We start from the raw sequence: 16,733 nt of genomic DNA on the forward strand, positions 1-16,733 counted from the left end.
CATATAAAGTTTAGCTGTTCTAAAAACTATTTTCTGAAATTTTCATAGTTGCATTTTACAGCAAAAATCATAGTCTGTAAACCGCTTCAAAAACTGCAAAGGTATCTCATTGTTGAAGGCTATCTTTTAGGAGAAGGCTACAAAAACATTTGTAAGGCATTTGATATACCATGGAGCGTTATGAAGACAGTCGTCAAGAAATGGCTTAGATTTGGCACTGTCTTTGCCAAAACGTACATCAGATCAGCCAAAAGGAAAATGGGAAAATTTAAGGTCTGATGAGACCAAGATGAACTTTTTGGCCCGGAGTCCACTGTGTTTGATATAAAGCAAGTACTGTGCATCACCAAAAGAACACCCGTGAAGCATGGTGGAGGCAGCATTATTCTTTAGGGCTGATTTTTAGTACCTGGAACTAGGGCTTTAGTCAAGGTGGAAGGAAATCTGAACAGTTCCAAATATCAGTCAATTTTCCATCAAAACCTTCAGGCCTCCACTAAAAAGCTGGAGATAAAGAGAAATTTCACCTTTCAGCATGCCATGATGCTAATCATACCTCCAAATCAACAAAATAAAGGCTTTTCCATGAGAAAATCAGATTTGTGGAATGGCCGAAACACAGCCCTGAGCTAAATCCTGTACACAGGAAATGCCTTCACAATCTGACAGATTTAGGGCTCTACTGCGCCTAACCTGTGGGAAGAGTTGGCAAAGATTGCCATTTATAAATGTACCTTGCTGATGGACTCCTAACCGACAAGACTGAATGCAGTCATAAAGTTACTGGGTATGTCAACAACATATTAGATTAAAAGTGTGCATATGTACCGTATATATTACTTTAGTCCTTTATTTTTCAGTTTCCACCCAAAAAGATTTCAGTTTATTTTTCATTTGAATTATAACAATTATAGATGACATTAAAGATGAAAAAAGTTATGAAATCATTATTTGTATGATTTTTTTTTTTTTTTGACAAAACTTGACATTTTAACAGAGATGTCTAGACTTTTTATAGCCACTGTATAATGCACAAATTATAGTGTTTTGAACTTATTTCTGGTTTAAGCGTAAAAACAAACTGATTGCTGAACACCTATCAAGATTTCTGCCCTGTGACAATGGCCTTAGTATAAGAACCCAAACTTACTGAATCCATGTCGATTTGTTTCAGGAACACGTCTGTTAATTGGCTCAAGCATTTTACATCTATGGTCCAATGTGCCGATAGAAAAGTTATCCGGTGATGATTCTCAGGAGAAGCCAGACACGGATATTAGCAACTGGACTTGTATCTGGCAGTGCAAGTAAGATATTCATATACGAAATGTCTGTATTTCTTTTTACAGAAATATTGGACAGCACCATATCTATCTATCTATCTATCTATCTATCTATCTATCTATCTATCTATCTATCTATCTATCTATCTATGTGTGTCTATATATATATATATATATATATATATATATATATATATATATATATATATATATATACTGCTCAAAAAGATAAAGTGAATACTTAAACAACAACACTGTTTGTTTGACAATCAATTTCACATGCTGTTGTGCAAATGGAACAGACAACAGATGGAAATTGTTGGCAATTATCAAGACAGTGGAGTGGTTCTGCAGGTGGGGACCACAGGCCACATCGTAGTACCAATGCTTTCTGGCTGATGTTTTGGTCACTTTTGAATGTTGGTTGTGCTTTCACACTCGTGGTATCATTAGATGGACTCTAGAACCACACAAGTGACTCAGGTAGTGCAGCTCATCCAGGATGGCACATCAATGCGAGCTGTGGCAAGAAGGTTTGCTGTGTCTGTCAGCGTAGTGTCCAGAGGCTCGTGGCCCTACCAGGAGACAAGCCAGTACACCAGGAGACATGGAGGGGGCCGTAGGATGGCAACAACCCAGCAACAGGACCGCTACCTCAGTCTTTGTGCAAGGAGGAACAGGAGGAGAGGAGCACTGCCAGAGCCCTGCAAAATGACCTCCAGCAGGCCACAAATATGTATTAGTCTGCACAAACGGTTAGAAATCGACTCCATGAGGATGGTCTGAGTGCCCAACGTCCACAGATGGGGGTTGTGCTTACAGCCCAACACCGTGCAGGACGCTTGGCATTTGCCACAGAACACCAGGATAGGCAAATTCGCCACTGGTGCCCTGTGCTCTTCACAGATGAAAGCAGGTTCACACTGAACACATGTGACAGACGTGACTGGAGACGCCGTGGAGAGCGAACTGCCGCCTGCAACATCCTTCAGCATGACCGGTTTGGCACTGGGTCAGTAATGGTGTGGGGTGGCATTTCTTTGGAGGGCCGCACAGCCATCCGTGTGCTAACCAGAGGTATCCGACTGCCATTAGGTACCGAGAAAAGATCCTCAGACCCCTTGTGAGACCTTATGCAGGTGCGGTTGGCCCTGGGTTCCTCCTAATGCAGGACAATGCCAGACCTCATGTGGCTGGAGTGTGTCAGCAGTTCCTGCAAGATGAAGGCATTGAAGCTATGGACTGGCCCGCCCGTTCCCTAGACCTGAATCCGATTGAACACATCTGGGACATCATGTCTCGCACCATCCACCAACTTCACGTTGCACCACAGACTGTCCAGGAGTTGGTGGATGATTTAGTCCAGGTCTGGGAGGAGATCCCTCAGGAGACCATCCGCCGCCTCATCAGAAGCATGCTCAGGCGTTGTAGGGAGATCATACAGGCACGTGGAGGTCACACACACTACTGAGCATCATTTCCTTGTCTTAAGGCATTTCCACTGAAGTTCGATCAGCCTGTAAATTCATTTTCCACTTTGATTTTGAACATCATTCCAACTCCAGACCTCCGTGGGATATTAGTTATGATTTACGTTTATCATTTTTAGGTTTTATTGTTCTCAACACATTCCACTATGTAAAAACTGCTTTTATTTAAAAAATAAGGAAATTTCTAAGTGGCCCTAAACTTTCGAACGACGGCTCCCTATAGAGCTTGTAAGTTGTAAAGTAAACAAATGAGTGTTTTTTTTCTTCGGTATTATGATTGCGCACATTAAGATCCATTTGAATTTGGCTCATTCACAATAACCAAATCTGATTGCATGATGTCCAGTCATCTCTGGCTAGTAGTAGGTCTGAAGGATGAAGGAGGGAGTCTCAAAATAATAATAATGTTCAAACAAATTTTATATTTTGATTCCTCGTAATGTAGTCATGTACAGTGGGTAAAAAAACAGATAAAAATGTACACTTAGTGGGTGCCTCCATTTATGCCATCTGCTTCCACTTCATCCCCAATAGGCTCCTGTGTTAAATAATGTATTACTAAACTTGCAATGCACGTATACCTCTCTATTTCTACCTGTTCTGTTTTTCATGGATGGCAGAAGTGTAATGATTTGGTATCATGACAAACTGTATAACAGAATGCAGCTATACTGTCACCAAACAGTGCTAGTCAGAACAGCGCGGCCTCCCGATGACTTGCACGATCTCACAGTCTGACTGCAAGTGCTGCCGAGGAGGAGTGTAGGAACCTGCACAGCACACTTGTCTCCTGTAGCCTGGAAGGTCGAACCTAACATTTGTTAGAAAATCAGATCCTTTAGAGTCATTTTAGGGACAGTTTTCTTTTCTAAATCTGTCTAAAAAATTTTTTAAAAAAGTAAAGTCTTTAGTATGTGGTTGCCTTTTCTTTTATACCAGGTCAAAAGTGGACAGTTTTTGCAGTTTTTATTCCCGCTGCTTTCCTAAGTATTCTGTTTCTTTTGTCTTTTATTTATTTATTTGATTAGTCACACAGCTCTCAAGATATTAGCCTCAATATATTTATGTTCCTTACAAGGCGGTGTGACTTACAGGATTCCCTGGGGGTGCATCTGTTGCAGCCCTGCATTATTATCTTGTGATAAAGACCATAAAAATTATCACCAAATAAAAAGGCCTTTATTTCTTGAACCGTATGGTCGAGTTTTGCAAAGAATAATCTGAACTATTCTTGGAGAGTAGTGTGAATAAGCCAGAAACTGTCCATTTTTATATGGTGGGAAATTCTCTTTAAATAAAATGGCCATCTATGTACCAGTGATAGGCCTCCTTTTAAGGGATCTGTGAGCATGTAATCTTACAGCGTTGTGAGGTAGGGACAGAGACCCTGATTCATGGGATGTATCACTTAGTTTACGGGGTCAATAATGATAGTCAGAGACTTCTCTACTGCAGATCTGGCAGAGCTGAGCTGGTTATAACCCGACCCACAGCACACCTTTGTGTGTATTGTATAGTGACAGAGAGCTGCTAATCAGTGCTGGGGAGGGATTGGACTCGTTGTCTCTGCTGATAAACTACTGATTCAGCAAAACAAAGCCTGGTAAGTGACAAATCGCTGTAATTGGGCTCTCTGCTCCTACATTAGGCTGTTGTCAGATTGCATAGCAATTAGCTGGTAACACATTCCCTTTAATGATGTTCACATCTGTATATATGAAATGCACCCAAGTTTAGTGAGTGAAAAAAAAACCACTCCAGAATGGAAGATGTCCTGCACCTTGTGCAAATACTCTGTGCATCCTTAATACAAAGGTGACCGCTCTTACACCAGAATAACCTCAATGGTGTTTGATGTAAGAGAAGGCGATAAATCATCTGTCTCAATGACTATAAACTAGGAAATGCTTTGGTAAGGGACTCTCCAAGAGATGAAACTTCTGTTCTCTTTTGGTAAAAGGTATGTGAATCGCTAGTCCACTGGGTCTTCACAAATGTATTTGCTTGCTTTGGAGGCAAAGCTTTATCTGATACTCATCAAAAATGTGTTTCTTTACAGAACCGCTTTTTCAGTCCATCTTATGAAGTTTTCACCAGACGGAGAATTTTTTGCCACAGCTGGGAAGGTGAGTGTTTCCTTATTTTGTATCTTGGTAAGAGATTATTAAGACAAGTTGGGACTATAATGTATTGTTCACAGTGAAGTTTTTGCATATGTTTGTGGGGTGGGGCTTTTCAAAGGTGGAGTGAGATCCAAATTTTATCAAAAAAGTGGCTTTAGGAACTGTACCTGACTTCTTTTTTTTTTAGCTGAGGAGGGACACATGTAGAAAGTACAGTTGAAGGTTAACAAATCCTCATAATAATGGTGGTTTAATTATGATGCCTGGATGGGTTAAAACCAAACAGGAAAGCTGGCTACACACTCCCAAAACTCCGCCATCCAATGATGGCTAATGTTCACATGATTTGGAAAGTAGTCATTAGCCACTTTGGGTGCTGTGTCTGCCCCATTCAGCCATTCTCCCTGTGTGATGTTGGGTGAACAGCCAATGAATGGATGCCTGCCTTCCAATCTTTGCATCCGTTCAGACCTACCTGTTTTTGCTCTGTCGTTACTATTGCCAAATGTGTTTAATGGCCGAGGGTGAAGGACAATCTATCTGGGAATATTCTTTGCAAATTCTCGGCAAATACGATTGTTCGTTGTTAAAATATTCCGGTCAAAGTCTTGTTAAAATTGTCAATTTTCAACAACTTTAGTTTAATGTGTGGGCATCTTTACAACCCTGTTCACATAAGGGTTTCGTCTTTAGTTTGGAAACACATAAAATGTTGAATCATTGGATAAAGTATACCCGTGGCAGGGCATGTTATCAATTTACTTTTCTTGAAAGGGGATTTTGATTTTGGCATGAATCTTTTATGATATCAGTGTGATGTAGTATATGCCAGGCAGTAGCTGCACATACCGGTAAGTGTTCCAGTCTGTGTGCTCCTTTATTGTCTGTCTTCTATAAATAATTTTGTGTAAACAGCCTTGTTCATTTTAGTAACATTTATTTATAGAGCGACAATAATAAGTACACCTTCAGCTCACCTTCCTGCTTCTTCAGATGTGTGGGAACCCGCCTGAGGACCAGTAACGAGAAGAAATGTAGGCTTTATTTCAAATTAATCAGACAGGGTGCATCATCGCCTGCAAAAGAGAAACAAATGCTTTACTTAGATATACAAAAGTAACCAATTGTAAAGTACTAATTATCCAAACTCTGATGATGAAAGCTATGGTTAATAAAAGGTAAAATATAGCTACAAAATACAATTTATGTAAGTTCACTTAATAGGGAAAGAATAAATGGTGGGTCCTATTATTCCTTTTTCTGTAGGACTCGACCATTATAAAACATACAAGTGATATTTACCGCTCCAGCACCACTGCTCTTGTGCTCTGTGCTGGACCTGGATGTCGTGATGTCTTTTCCAACGATTGGCGGATGAGTCCTTTGATCAATGGGATGATGTCCCCTCCGTCATTCACCTGACCACATAGTCAATTGGTGCTTTAGAACTTTTAAAGTCGATAATGTTGCCTCCATAACCCTGTAAAAAGTGTAGTTATGCTGCTTGCCATCTTGACCTGTGTAGGCTTCAACGTTCACTAGATACACCAGAATTTATTTCAACAGGATCTCTTAAGCAATTGCAAGGTTGAAAAAAAGAACAATTCTTATCAAATTTAAATGTATACTTTATATTTGAAACAAAGTCCTATAAAATTGTCACCATTTTTAACTTTGTGTCATATGTACTTTTGCTTTCTGTTCTTTACTTTTTTCTACCAATAAAAAACCTACAAGAAGCAAAATGAAGTAAACCCTGCTGTAACTAATAAATTAAAAGCAAAAGTGCATTTTAATAACACAGGGTTCTTGGTAACACTGTTCTCAATCAAAAATATTATAAAAGCCATCCCACCGTCAGCAAGGTGACCCTGATTGGTATGGTCCTACGCTGTCTGATATTAAAAACCTCTACTTTCCTCTACTAGTGTCTAAACTCCTCTCCTTTCTAATCTTTTTGATATTTTTTTTCTCAATTTATAACTTGTAAATAAAAATAGAAAGACACAGTCAAAAACAAATACATTTAGAACATAATTATTTAGGCATTTCTGTTAGGTGAATGCATCTTGCCTGTGATGATGAGGTGATTGCTGAAGTGATCTCTACAGAACAGTAGGTATCAGCCTAATGTAAGCTTTTGTGGCTCGAGTAAAAATTGAAAGCTAACGACATGGAAAATGGAAAAAAATGCAATTAAAAACAAATTTTAACATGAACTTGGGTAGTTTTTTGGTGATGCATAAACTTTAAGTCCCCAAAGAGCCGTGTTCAGAGGTCACATTGTGGTGTGTTCACAAGTTAAGCATTGATTTTTGCTTCCAGGATGTATTGCTGTATGCTTCATTAGCTATGAAGGCAGCAGGAAAAGTTCTCACCTTTGATCTCATATTCTTGGAAATTGATTTTATGTTTTAGGATGTCCAAGTATCAGAGAATCATATCATTAGAAAGTACCAGCTTCAGTGTGCTTTCTTTTTCTCTGAAGGCTCGGGGGCAGTACGAAGCTCACGGCCTACGAGTTGTATGGTTTTCTGGATATTGTTCAGTTGTCTTCAGGTTTTATTTTCATACTTCACCTGAATGTTCTTTATCTGCCTGTTTTCACAGGATGACTGCCTTGTAAAGGTCTGGTACAATACTGAAAACTGGCACTCAGCTGTTTCATCTCCAGTTACCAGTCCAGAAAAGGAAGGTGAAGGAGAGGTGGAATTCTCATTTATCTACCTTGCTCATCCTCGAGCAGTAACTGGGTTTTCCTGGAGAAAGACAAGTAAATTCATGCCACGGTCAGTGCACGTTATAGAACCTGCAGCAATGGCTGACTGTCAGTTACACAGGAAAAGCAATGTTAATAATAAGCAATATCACACTTTTATTAAAAGGGTTTTCAGAAACTTACATTTTGTAACTCATAAGCTTCAACTGTTAGCAAACTATTACACAAATACCTAACTTTTACTTGCCCTCCTCGCTGCAGTTCCTGCTCTCCACTAGTTCTGTGGTCTTTATTGATGGTCTGCAGCAAAGACATCACAATTACAGCTGATGGGATCAATGCAGCCAAAAATTGGCCCAGGGGATCTTGTGCCAACTACATTGGTATCAATGCTGAGCCTGGTGATTGGCTGCAGTCGTTACATTGCAGCCGTCTGACTAAGTAAGGCTAGTTTCACACTAGCGTTCGGCAGGGCTGTGGATGAAAGCCGCCTTCCTTCGTTAAGCCCCGCCCACTGCCACACCTTTTCCTTTAGCTCCGCCTATGTCCGCATGCGTCGTTTTGACGCGTTCGACGCAGTTAAGCGCAACGTCAAAAAGGACGCATGCGGAGGCATCTGCATACATCTACATGGCCTGCGTACCCAATGTTAAAGATAGGGTACGCAGGATGCATGCAGACGTAGGCGGAGCTGAAGGAAGAGGTGCGGCAGTGGGCGTTGCTTAATGGAGGAATTAGGCTTTCATCCGCAGCCCTGCCGAACGCAAGTCTGAAACCAGCCGAAGCGGTGAAGAGCTGTCTCTTTAGCAGAGGAAGGTAAGTAAATCTCTCTTTGGTATTTTGATAACTGTTTGGTAGCAGTTGAAGTTTTTTGGATAAACATTGTTTTTCTTGGAAAACCCCTTCTAAGGGATTGGTCTTTATCTACTACTCTGAATGGTTGCCATGTAATGTTACATTTCCACTGCAGGGAAAAATGCCTAGTATGCCACAACTTCATGGTGAAAAATCACCTGATTTCACCAGGTGCCACATTTTGAAATGTGTTGCCTCTTGGTACAGTTTTGTTAACATATGTTAGTGTGAACATGGCTTAACACCATAAAAATACAGATGCCTAATGGGAACTGGTAATTAAGTTAATTCTTTTTTCACTTTAGCGCTATCCTTGTAATCGGAGCAGGTATGATTCTTATTACCACAAATCGATTATCTTAAGCAGGTGGGTGCAGACATACTGCTGGTGCAACTGCACCAGAGCTCAAAGGTGGAGAGGAGGGGGCGTACTGCCCATAGCGGCAGATCATTCAGACGCTATCCGTCCACTCGGTCAAGATTACGGGAGAAGGGAGAGGGGGGCCCCATGCTGCTTGACACCGGGCCCCTCTCACAATCATGTGGACACCCATAGCCAGGGAGAGAGCGGTGCGCAGCCTGCAGGAATTGAAGAAGGGGGCGTGTCATGCAGGAAGAAAGGCGCTGGTCAATGAACCCTTTCCTCCCCACCAGACTGGTGAGAGCTCTCCCTGGCTGCCGTCTTTGTACCCCTGCAGGGCGCATCCCGATGGTGAGTATTCACCTGTAGTCATGGGGCCTGAGCCACATAGCCTACTCAATACAATGGTGGAGTTAGAGCCTGGCTAAGGCCACATGCACACATTCAGTATTTGATCAGTATTCTACATCAGTATTTGTAAGCGAAAACCAGGAGTGGGTGAAAAATGCAGAAGTGGTGCCATGTTTCTGTTTTACTTTTTCTCGGACTGTTTAAAGGGAACCTGTCACCACGTTTTTGGAAGATGGGATAAAAATAGCGTTAAATAGGGGCAGAGGTGGGCGTTACATTAGTGTGTGTGTTATGCGTTTATTACCCACCTAAGTTGCCGAAATAACTTTGCAAAGTCTCCGTTTTCGCCTGTCAATCAGGCTGGTCAGGTCACATGGGCGTGGTGTCTTCACCCAGATTTGGCGTAGTTTTCCGTTGGTGGCGTAGTGGTGTGCGCATGCCCAAAGTCCGGAATCCTCTTCCAGGGGATTTAAAATAGCGCGGTGTTCGTTATTGCATTGGTGATCGGTGGGCGCGGCCATCTTCCTTTGGCCGCGCGTGCGCAGAAGCGGCGCTCTGCTGGCCGCGGCTTCAGGAAAATGGCCGCGGGATGCCGCGCGTGCGCAGATGGATATCGCGGCGGCCATTTTCCTGAAGCCGCGGCCAGCAGAGCGCCGCTTCTGCGCACGCGCGGCCAAAGGAAGATGGCCGCGCCCACCGATCACCAATGCAATAACGAACACCGCGCTATTTTAAATCCCCTGGAAGAGGATTCCGGACTTTGGGCATGCGCACACCACTACGCCACCAACGGAAAACTACGCCAAATCTGGGGGAAGACAACGCCCATGCGACCTGACCAGCCTGATTGACAGGCGAAAACGGAGACTTTGCAAAGTTATTTCGGCAACTTAGGTGGGTAATAAACGCATAACACACACACTAATGTAACGCCCACCTCTGCCCCTATTTAACGCTATTTTTATCCCATCTTCCAAAAACGTGGTGACAGGTTCCCTTTAACTCCTGACTTTGTCTTACAAATACTGATGTAAAATACTAACCAAGTACAGACAGAGAAGAGGCTAAGGGAGGAGAGCTCACTACAGGGGACAGCAGCAGGGAGCTGATTTCAGTCCTCTGGTGTGTCCTCATCCCCCACAGTGGTTTCTGCAGCCCTCTCCAGAAGAGTGTGTGTGTATATATATATATATATATATATATATATATATATATATATATATATATATATATATATTACAGTGCCTACAAGTAGTATTCAACCCCCTGCAGATTTAGCAGGTTTACACATTTGGAATTAACTTGGCATTGTGACATTTGGACTGTAGATCAGCCTGGAAGTGTGAAATGCACTGCAGCAAAAAAGAATGTTATTTCTTTGTTTATTTTGTTTTTTAGATTGTGAAAAGTCTTTTCAGAGGGTCATTTATTATTCAACCCCTCAACCCAACAGAATTCTGTTTGGTTCCCCTACAGTATTAAGAAGTAGTTCAGGCACAAAGAACAATGAGCTTCACATGTTGGGATTAATTATCTCTTTTTCCAGCCTTTTCTGACTATTTAAAACCCTCCACAAACTTGTGAAAAGCACTCATACATGGTCAACATGGGAAAGACAAAGGAGCATTCCAAGGCCATCAGAGACAAGATCGTGGAGGGTCACAAGGCTGGCAAGGGGTACAAAACCCTTTCCAAGGAGTTGGGCCTACCTGTCTCCACTGTTGGGAGCATCATCCGGAAGGGGAAGGCTTATGGAACTACTGTTAGCCTTCCACGGCCTGGACAGCCTTTGAAAGTTTCCTCCCGTGCCGAGGCCAGGCTTGTCCGAAGAGTCAAGGCTAACCCAAGGACAACAAGGAAGGAGCTCCGGGAAGATCTCATGGCAGTGGGGACATTGGTTTCAGTCAATACCATAAGTAACGTACTCCACCGCAATGGTCTCCATTCCAGACGAGCCCGTAAGGTACCTTTACTTTCAAAGCGTCATGTCAAGGCTCGTCTACAGTTTGCTCATGATCACTTGGAGGACTCTGAGACTGACTGGTTCAAGGTTCTCTGGTCTGATGAGACCAAGATCGAGATCTTTGGTGCCAACCACACACGTGACGTTTGGAGACTGGATGGCACTGCATACGACCCCAAGAATACCATCCATACAGTCAAGCATGGTGGTGGCAGCATCATGCTGTGGGGCTGTTTCTCAGCCAAGGGGCCTGGCCATCTGGTCCGCATCCATGGGAAGATGGATAGCACGGCCTACCTGGAGATTTTGGCCAAGAACCTCCGCTCCTCCATCAAGGATCTTAAGATGGGTCGTCATTTCATCTTCCAACAAGACAACGACCCAAAGCACACAGCCAAGAAAACCAAGGCCTGGTTCAAGAGGCAAAAAATCAAGGTGTTGCAGTGGCCTAGTCAGTCTCCTGACCTTAACCCAATTGAAAACTTGTGGAAGGAGCTCAAGATTAAAGTCCACATGAGACACCCAAAGAACCTAGATAACTTGGAGAAGAACTGCATGGAGGAGTGGGCCAAGATAACTCCAGAGACCTGTGCCAGCCTGATCAGGTCTTATAAAAGACGATTATTAGCTGTAATTGCAAACAAAAGTTATTCCACAAAATATTAAACCTAGGGGTTGAATAATAATTGACCCACACTTTTATGTTTAAAATTTATAAAAATTTAACTGAGCAACAAAACTTTTTGGTTTGTAAGATTTATGCACCTGTTAATAAATTCTGCTCTTGTTTGAAGTTTGAAGACTCTAACTTATTTGCATCTTATTAAACCTGCTAAATCTACAGGGGGTTGAATACTACTTTTAGGCACTGTATATATATAGATATAGATATATATATATATATATATATATATATATATATATATATATATATATATATATATATATATATATATATATATATATATATACATATATATATATATATATAGATAGATATATAGATATAGATATATATATATATATATACATACACACATGCATACATACAGGTGCTTCCAACAAAATTAGAATGTTATCAGAATGTTAATTTATTTCAGTTCTTTAATACTGTAAACATATATATAGTCATTATAAACAGTGATCTATTTCAAGTGTTTATTTCTGTTAATGTTGATGATTATAGCTACAGTTAGTGAAAATCCAAAAGTCATTATATCAGTAAATTAGAATACTTTATAATACCAGCTTGAAAAATGATTTCACAATCCAAACTGTTGGCCTACTGAAATGTATGTTCAGTAAATGCACTCAATAATTGGTCGAGGCTCCTTTTGCATCAATTACTGCATCAATGCGGCGCTGCATGGAGGCGATCAGCCTGTGGCATTGCTGAGGTGTTATGGAAACCCATGTTGCTTTGATGGAAGCCCAGGTTGCTTTGATAGCAGCCTTCAGCTCATCCTCATTGTTGGGTCTGGTGTCTCATCTTCCTCTTGATAATACCCCATAGATTCTCTATGGGGTTAAGGTCAGGCGAGTTTGCTGGCCAATCAAGCACAGTGATACTGTTGTTTTTAAACTAGGTATTGACAATTTTGGCAGTGTGGACAGGTGCCAAGTCCTGCTGGAGAATGAAATTTCCATGTCCAAAAAGCTTGTCGGCAGAGGGAAGCATGAAGTGCTCTAAAATTTCCTGGTAGATTTCTATGCTGACTTTGGTCTTGATAAAACACAGTGGACCTACACCAGCAGATGACATGGCTCCCCAAACCATCACTGATTGTGGAAACTTCACACTAGACCTCAAGCAGCTTGGATTGTGTGTGCCTCCACTCTTCCTCCAGACTCTGGGACCTTGATTTCAAAATGAAATGCAAAATTTACTTTAATCTGAAAACAACACCGCGGACCACTGAGCAACAGTCCAGTTCTTTTTCTCCTTGGCCCAGGTAAGACGCTTCTGGCATTGTCTATTGGTCATGAGTGGCTTAACATAAGGAATGCGACACTTGTAGCCCGTGTCCTGGATACATCTGTGTATGGTGGCTCTTCAAGCAATGACTCCAGCAGCAGTCCACTCCTTGTGAATTTCTCCCAAATTTTTGAATGGCCTTTTCATAACAATTCTTTCAAGGCTGCGGTTATCCCGGTTGCTTGTGCACTTTTTCTACCACACTTTTACCTTCCACTCAACTTTCCATTAATATGCTTGGATACAGCACTCTGTGAATAGCCAGCTTCTTTAGCAATGACCTTTTGTGGCTTACCCACCTTGTGGAGTGTGTCAATGGCTGCCTTCTGGACATCTGTCAAGTCAAAAGTCTTCCCCATGATTGTGTAGCCTACTGAAACAGAATAAGGGACCTTTTTAAATGCTTAAGAAGCCTTTGCAGGTGTTTTTGTTAATTATTCTAATTTACTGAGATAATAACTTTTGGGTTTTCATTGGCTGTAAGCCGTAATTAATCAACATTAACAGAAATAAACACTTGAAATAGATCACTCTGTTTGTAATTACTATTTAATATGAGTTTCACTTTTTGTCTTGAAGAACTGAAATAAATTAACTTTTTGATATTATAATTTTGTGAGAAGCACCTGTGTGTATGTGTATGTGTGTGTGTGTGTGTGTGTGTGTGTGTGTGTGTGTGTGTGTGTGTGTGTGTGTGTGTGTGTGTGTGTGTATACACACACACACACACTTTTCAATTTCAAAGAAGCTTTATTGGCAGGACCAAATGAACATTAGTTTTGTCAAAGCACGTGTACAGTAGAGAGTAGGGACAATGGGTGGGAACTGTAGAAACGATGGATGGGGCACAGGGTGGAGGCTAAGGAAGCCCATGGCATATCATGGTTGTCTTTCTCGCAGTCTATGGTATGTGCTCACATACTGCGCTCCGCTGAAATCTGGAAAGAGATCTAATAGTCTACTGAAGTGAATGTCCCTCACTGCTGAAAATTTGGTGCAGTGTAGCAGGAAGTGGGTCTCATTCTCCAGGTCATAGTGTAGGCACAGTCTGTCTTCCCTGGGCTTGTAGCTATGTCTGTGCCAGCCAATCAGATTGTGAGTACAGAGTCTATACCGGCTCAGGATCTGGCGGTCTCTGGGGTACGAAAGCTTCTCCAGATATGGAGCCAGTCTGTAATATTTCTGTAGATTCTGGTACATGGTCAGTTTCTGTGATATGGTGATCTTGTTCTTCCAGTCACTGACCATACCTACCGTCCCACCATCTTCCTGATTCTGGCTTTTGTCAGATTGCTTTGGTTGACTGTTCGGTCAGGTTGGGTTTGGTTGAGCTGTTCCGAAGGTCTGAGTTTGTGGGTACCACCTATATGTAGCATGACTTTATGGTGATGGGAGCTTGGGTTGCTACTCTGTAGGTGAGCCTGCTAGGACAGCGCCCTCTTCAGGACTGCTAGGTGCAGTGGGAATCTGCCCAACTCAGCCCGACAGGCACTGTCAGTGGTGCTCCGACGGACCTGGAGAAGGTGTTTACAGAATTGCAGGTGGAGTATTTCTGTTGGGCTAGAATCCCACTTTGACCAGTCTGGGTATGTGTGAGGGCCCCAGACTTCACTGCCATACTGGAGGATTGGGGTGATTATGGCATTGAAGATCTTTAACCAGACCCTCACTAGCGGATTCAGATGGTATAGTTTCCTTCGAATGGCATAGAAGTTTTTGCAGGCTTTGTCCTTCAGGGTCTCTATGGCCTTTGTTATTATATATACATGTATGTGTATGTATGCATGTTTGTACAGCTCTGGCAAAAATTAAAAGACCACCACATCAGAACCCTGTCATGGGCAGCCCAATCTCCAGACCTGAGCCCCATTGAAAACCTCTGGAATGTAATCAAGAGGATGATGGATAGTCACAAGCCATCAAACAAAGAAGAACTGCTTACATTTTTGCACCAGAAGCAGTGTGAAAGACTGGTGGGAAGCATGTCAAGACGCATGAAAGCTGTGATTACAAATCATGGTTATACCACAAAATATTGATTTCTGAACTCTTCCTGAGGTAAAACCTTAGTATTGTTGTTTCTATATGATTATTAACTTGTTTTCTTTTCATTATTTGAGGTCTGAAAGCACTGTTTTGTTTTGTATTTGTGTTGACCATTTTTGTCAGAGAAAAACTACAAAGTTTATTGCTTGGAACTTTGAAGACATGTTGACAGAAGTTTATAGACTAAAAGAACAATTTTATTTTACTCAAAAATATACCTATAAAGAGAAATATCAGACTAACTGAACATTTTGCAGTGGTCTTTTAATTTTTGCCAGAGCTGTATCTACCTACATACATACATACATACATACATTTCTAGATTGTGAGACCCATTGGGGACAGCGATGATAATGTGGGCAAACTTTAAAGCGCTGTGGAATATGTTAGCGCTATATATAAATAAAGATTATTATTATTATACAGTCATGGCCAAAAGTATTGACACCCCTGCAATTCTGTCAGATAATACTCAGTTTCTTCCTGAAAATGATTGCAAACACAAATTCTTTGGTATTATTATCTTCATTTAATTTGTCTTAAATGAAAAAACACTAAAAGAATTGTCCTAAAGCCAAATTGGATATAATTCCACACCAAACATAAAAAAGGGGTGGACAAAAGTATTGGCACTGTTGGAAAAATCATGTGATGCTTCTCTAATTTGTGTAATTAACAGCACCTGTAACTTACCTGTGGCACCTAACAGGTGTTGGCAATAACTAAATCACACTTGCAGCCAGTTGACCTGGATTAAAGTTGACTCAACCTCTGTCCTGTGTCCTTGTGTGCACCACATTGAGCATGGAGAAAAGAAAGAAGACCAAAGAACTGTCTGAGGATTTGAGAAACCAAATTGTGAGGAAGCATGAGCAATCTCAAGGCTACAAGTCCATCTCCACAGACCTGAATGTTCCTGTGTCTACCGTGCGCAGTGTCATCAAGAAGTTTAAAGCCCATGGCACTGTGGCTAACCTCCCTAGATGTGGACGGAAAAGAAAAATTGACAAGAGATTTCAACGCAAGATTGTGCGGATGTTGGATACAGAACCTCGACTAACATCCAAACAAGTTCAAGCTGCCCTGCAGTCCGAGGGTACAACAGTATCAACGTCTGAATGAAAAGGGACTATATGGTAGGAGACCCAGGAAGACCCCACTTCTTACCCCAAGACATAAAAAAGCCAGGCTGGAGTTTGCCAAAACTTACCTGAAAAAGCCTAAAACATTTTGGAAGAATGTTCTCTGGTTAGATGAGACAAAAGTAGAGCTTTTTGGGCAAAGGCATCAACATAGAGTTTACAGGAGAAAAAAAGAGGCATTCAAAGACAAGAACACGGTCCCTACAGTCAAACATGGCGGAGGTTCCCTGATGTTTTGGGGTTGCTTTGCTGCCTCTGGCACTGGACTGCTTGACCGTGTGCATGGCATTATGAAGTCTGAAGACTACCAACAAATTTTGCAGCATAATGTAGGGCCCAGTGTGAGATAGCTGGGTCTCCCTCAGAGGTCATGAGTCTTCCAGCAGGATATTGACCCAAAACACACTTCAAAAAGCACTAGAAAA

At 41.7% G+C, this 16,733-nt stretch overlaps 1 protein-coding gene across 2 annotated transcripts in view; it reads left to right on the forward strand.

The window, feature by feature from the left end:
- The window catches only part of DMXL1 (Dmx like 1), a 189,355-nt gene that overhangs the window by 65,948 nt on the left and 106,674 nt on the right, over nt 1-16,733 (forward strand). For both annotated transcript variants that reach the window (XM_077290843.1, XM_077290848.1), the window contains exons 5-7: nt 1,175-1,307; nt 4,833-4,899; nt 7,507-7,685. In XM_077290843.1, the coding sequence (XP_077146958.1) occupies nt 1,175-1,307; nt 4,833-4,899; nt 7,507-7,685 (379 nt within the window). The remainder of the gene's footprint in view (nt 1-1,174; nt 1,308-4,832; nt 4,900-7,506; nt 7,686-16,733) is intronic.

Source organism: Ranitomeya variabilis, chromosome 1 (assembly GCF_051348905.1).
Source record: "Ranitomeya variabilis isolate aRanVar5 chromosome 1, aRanVar5.hap1, whole genome shotgun sequence".
NCBI lineage: Eukaryota > Metazoa > Chordata > Amphibia > Anura > Dendrobatidae > Ranitomeya > Ranitomeya variabilis.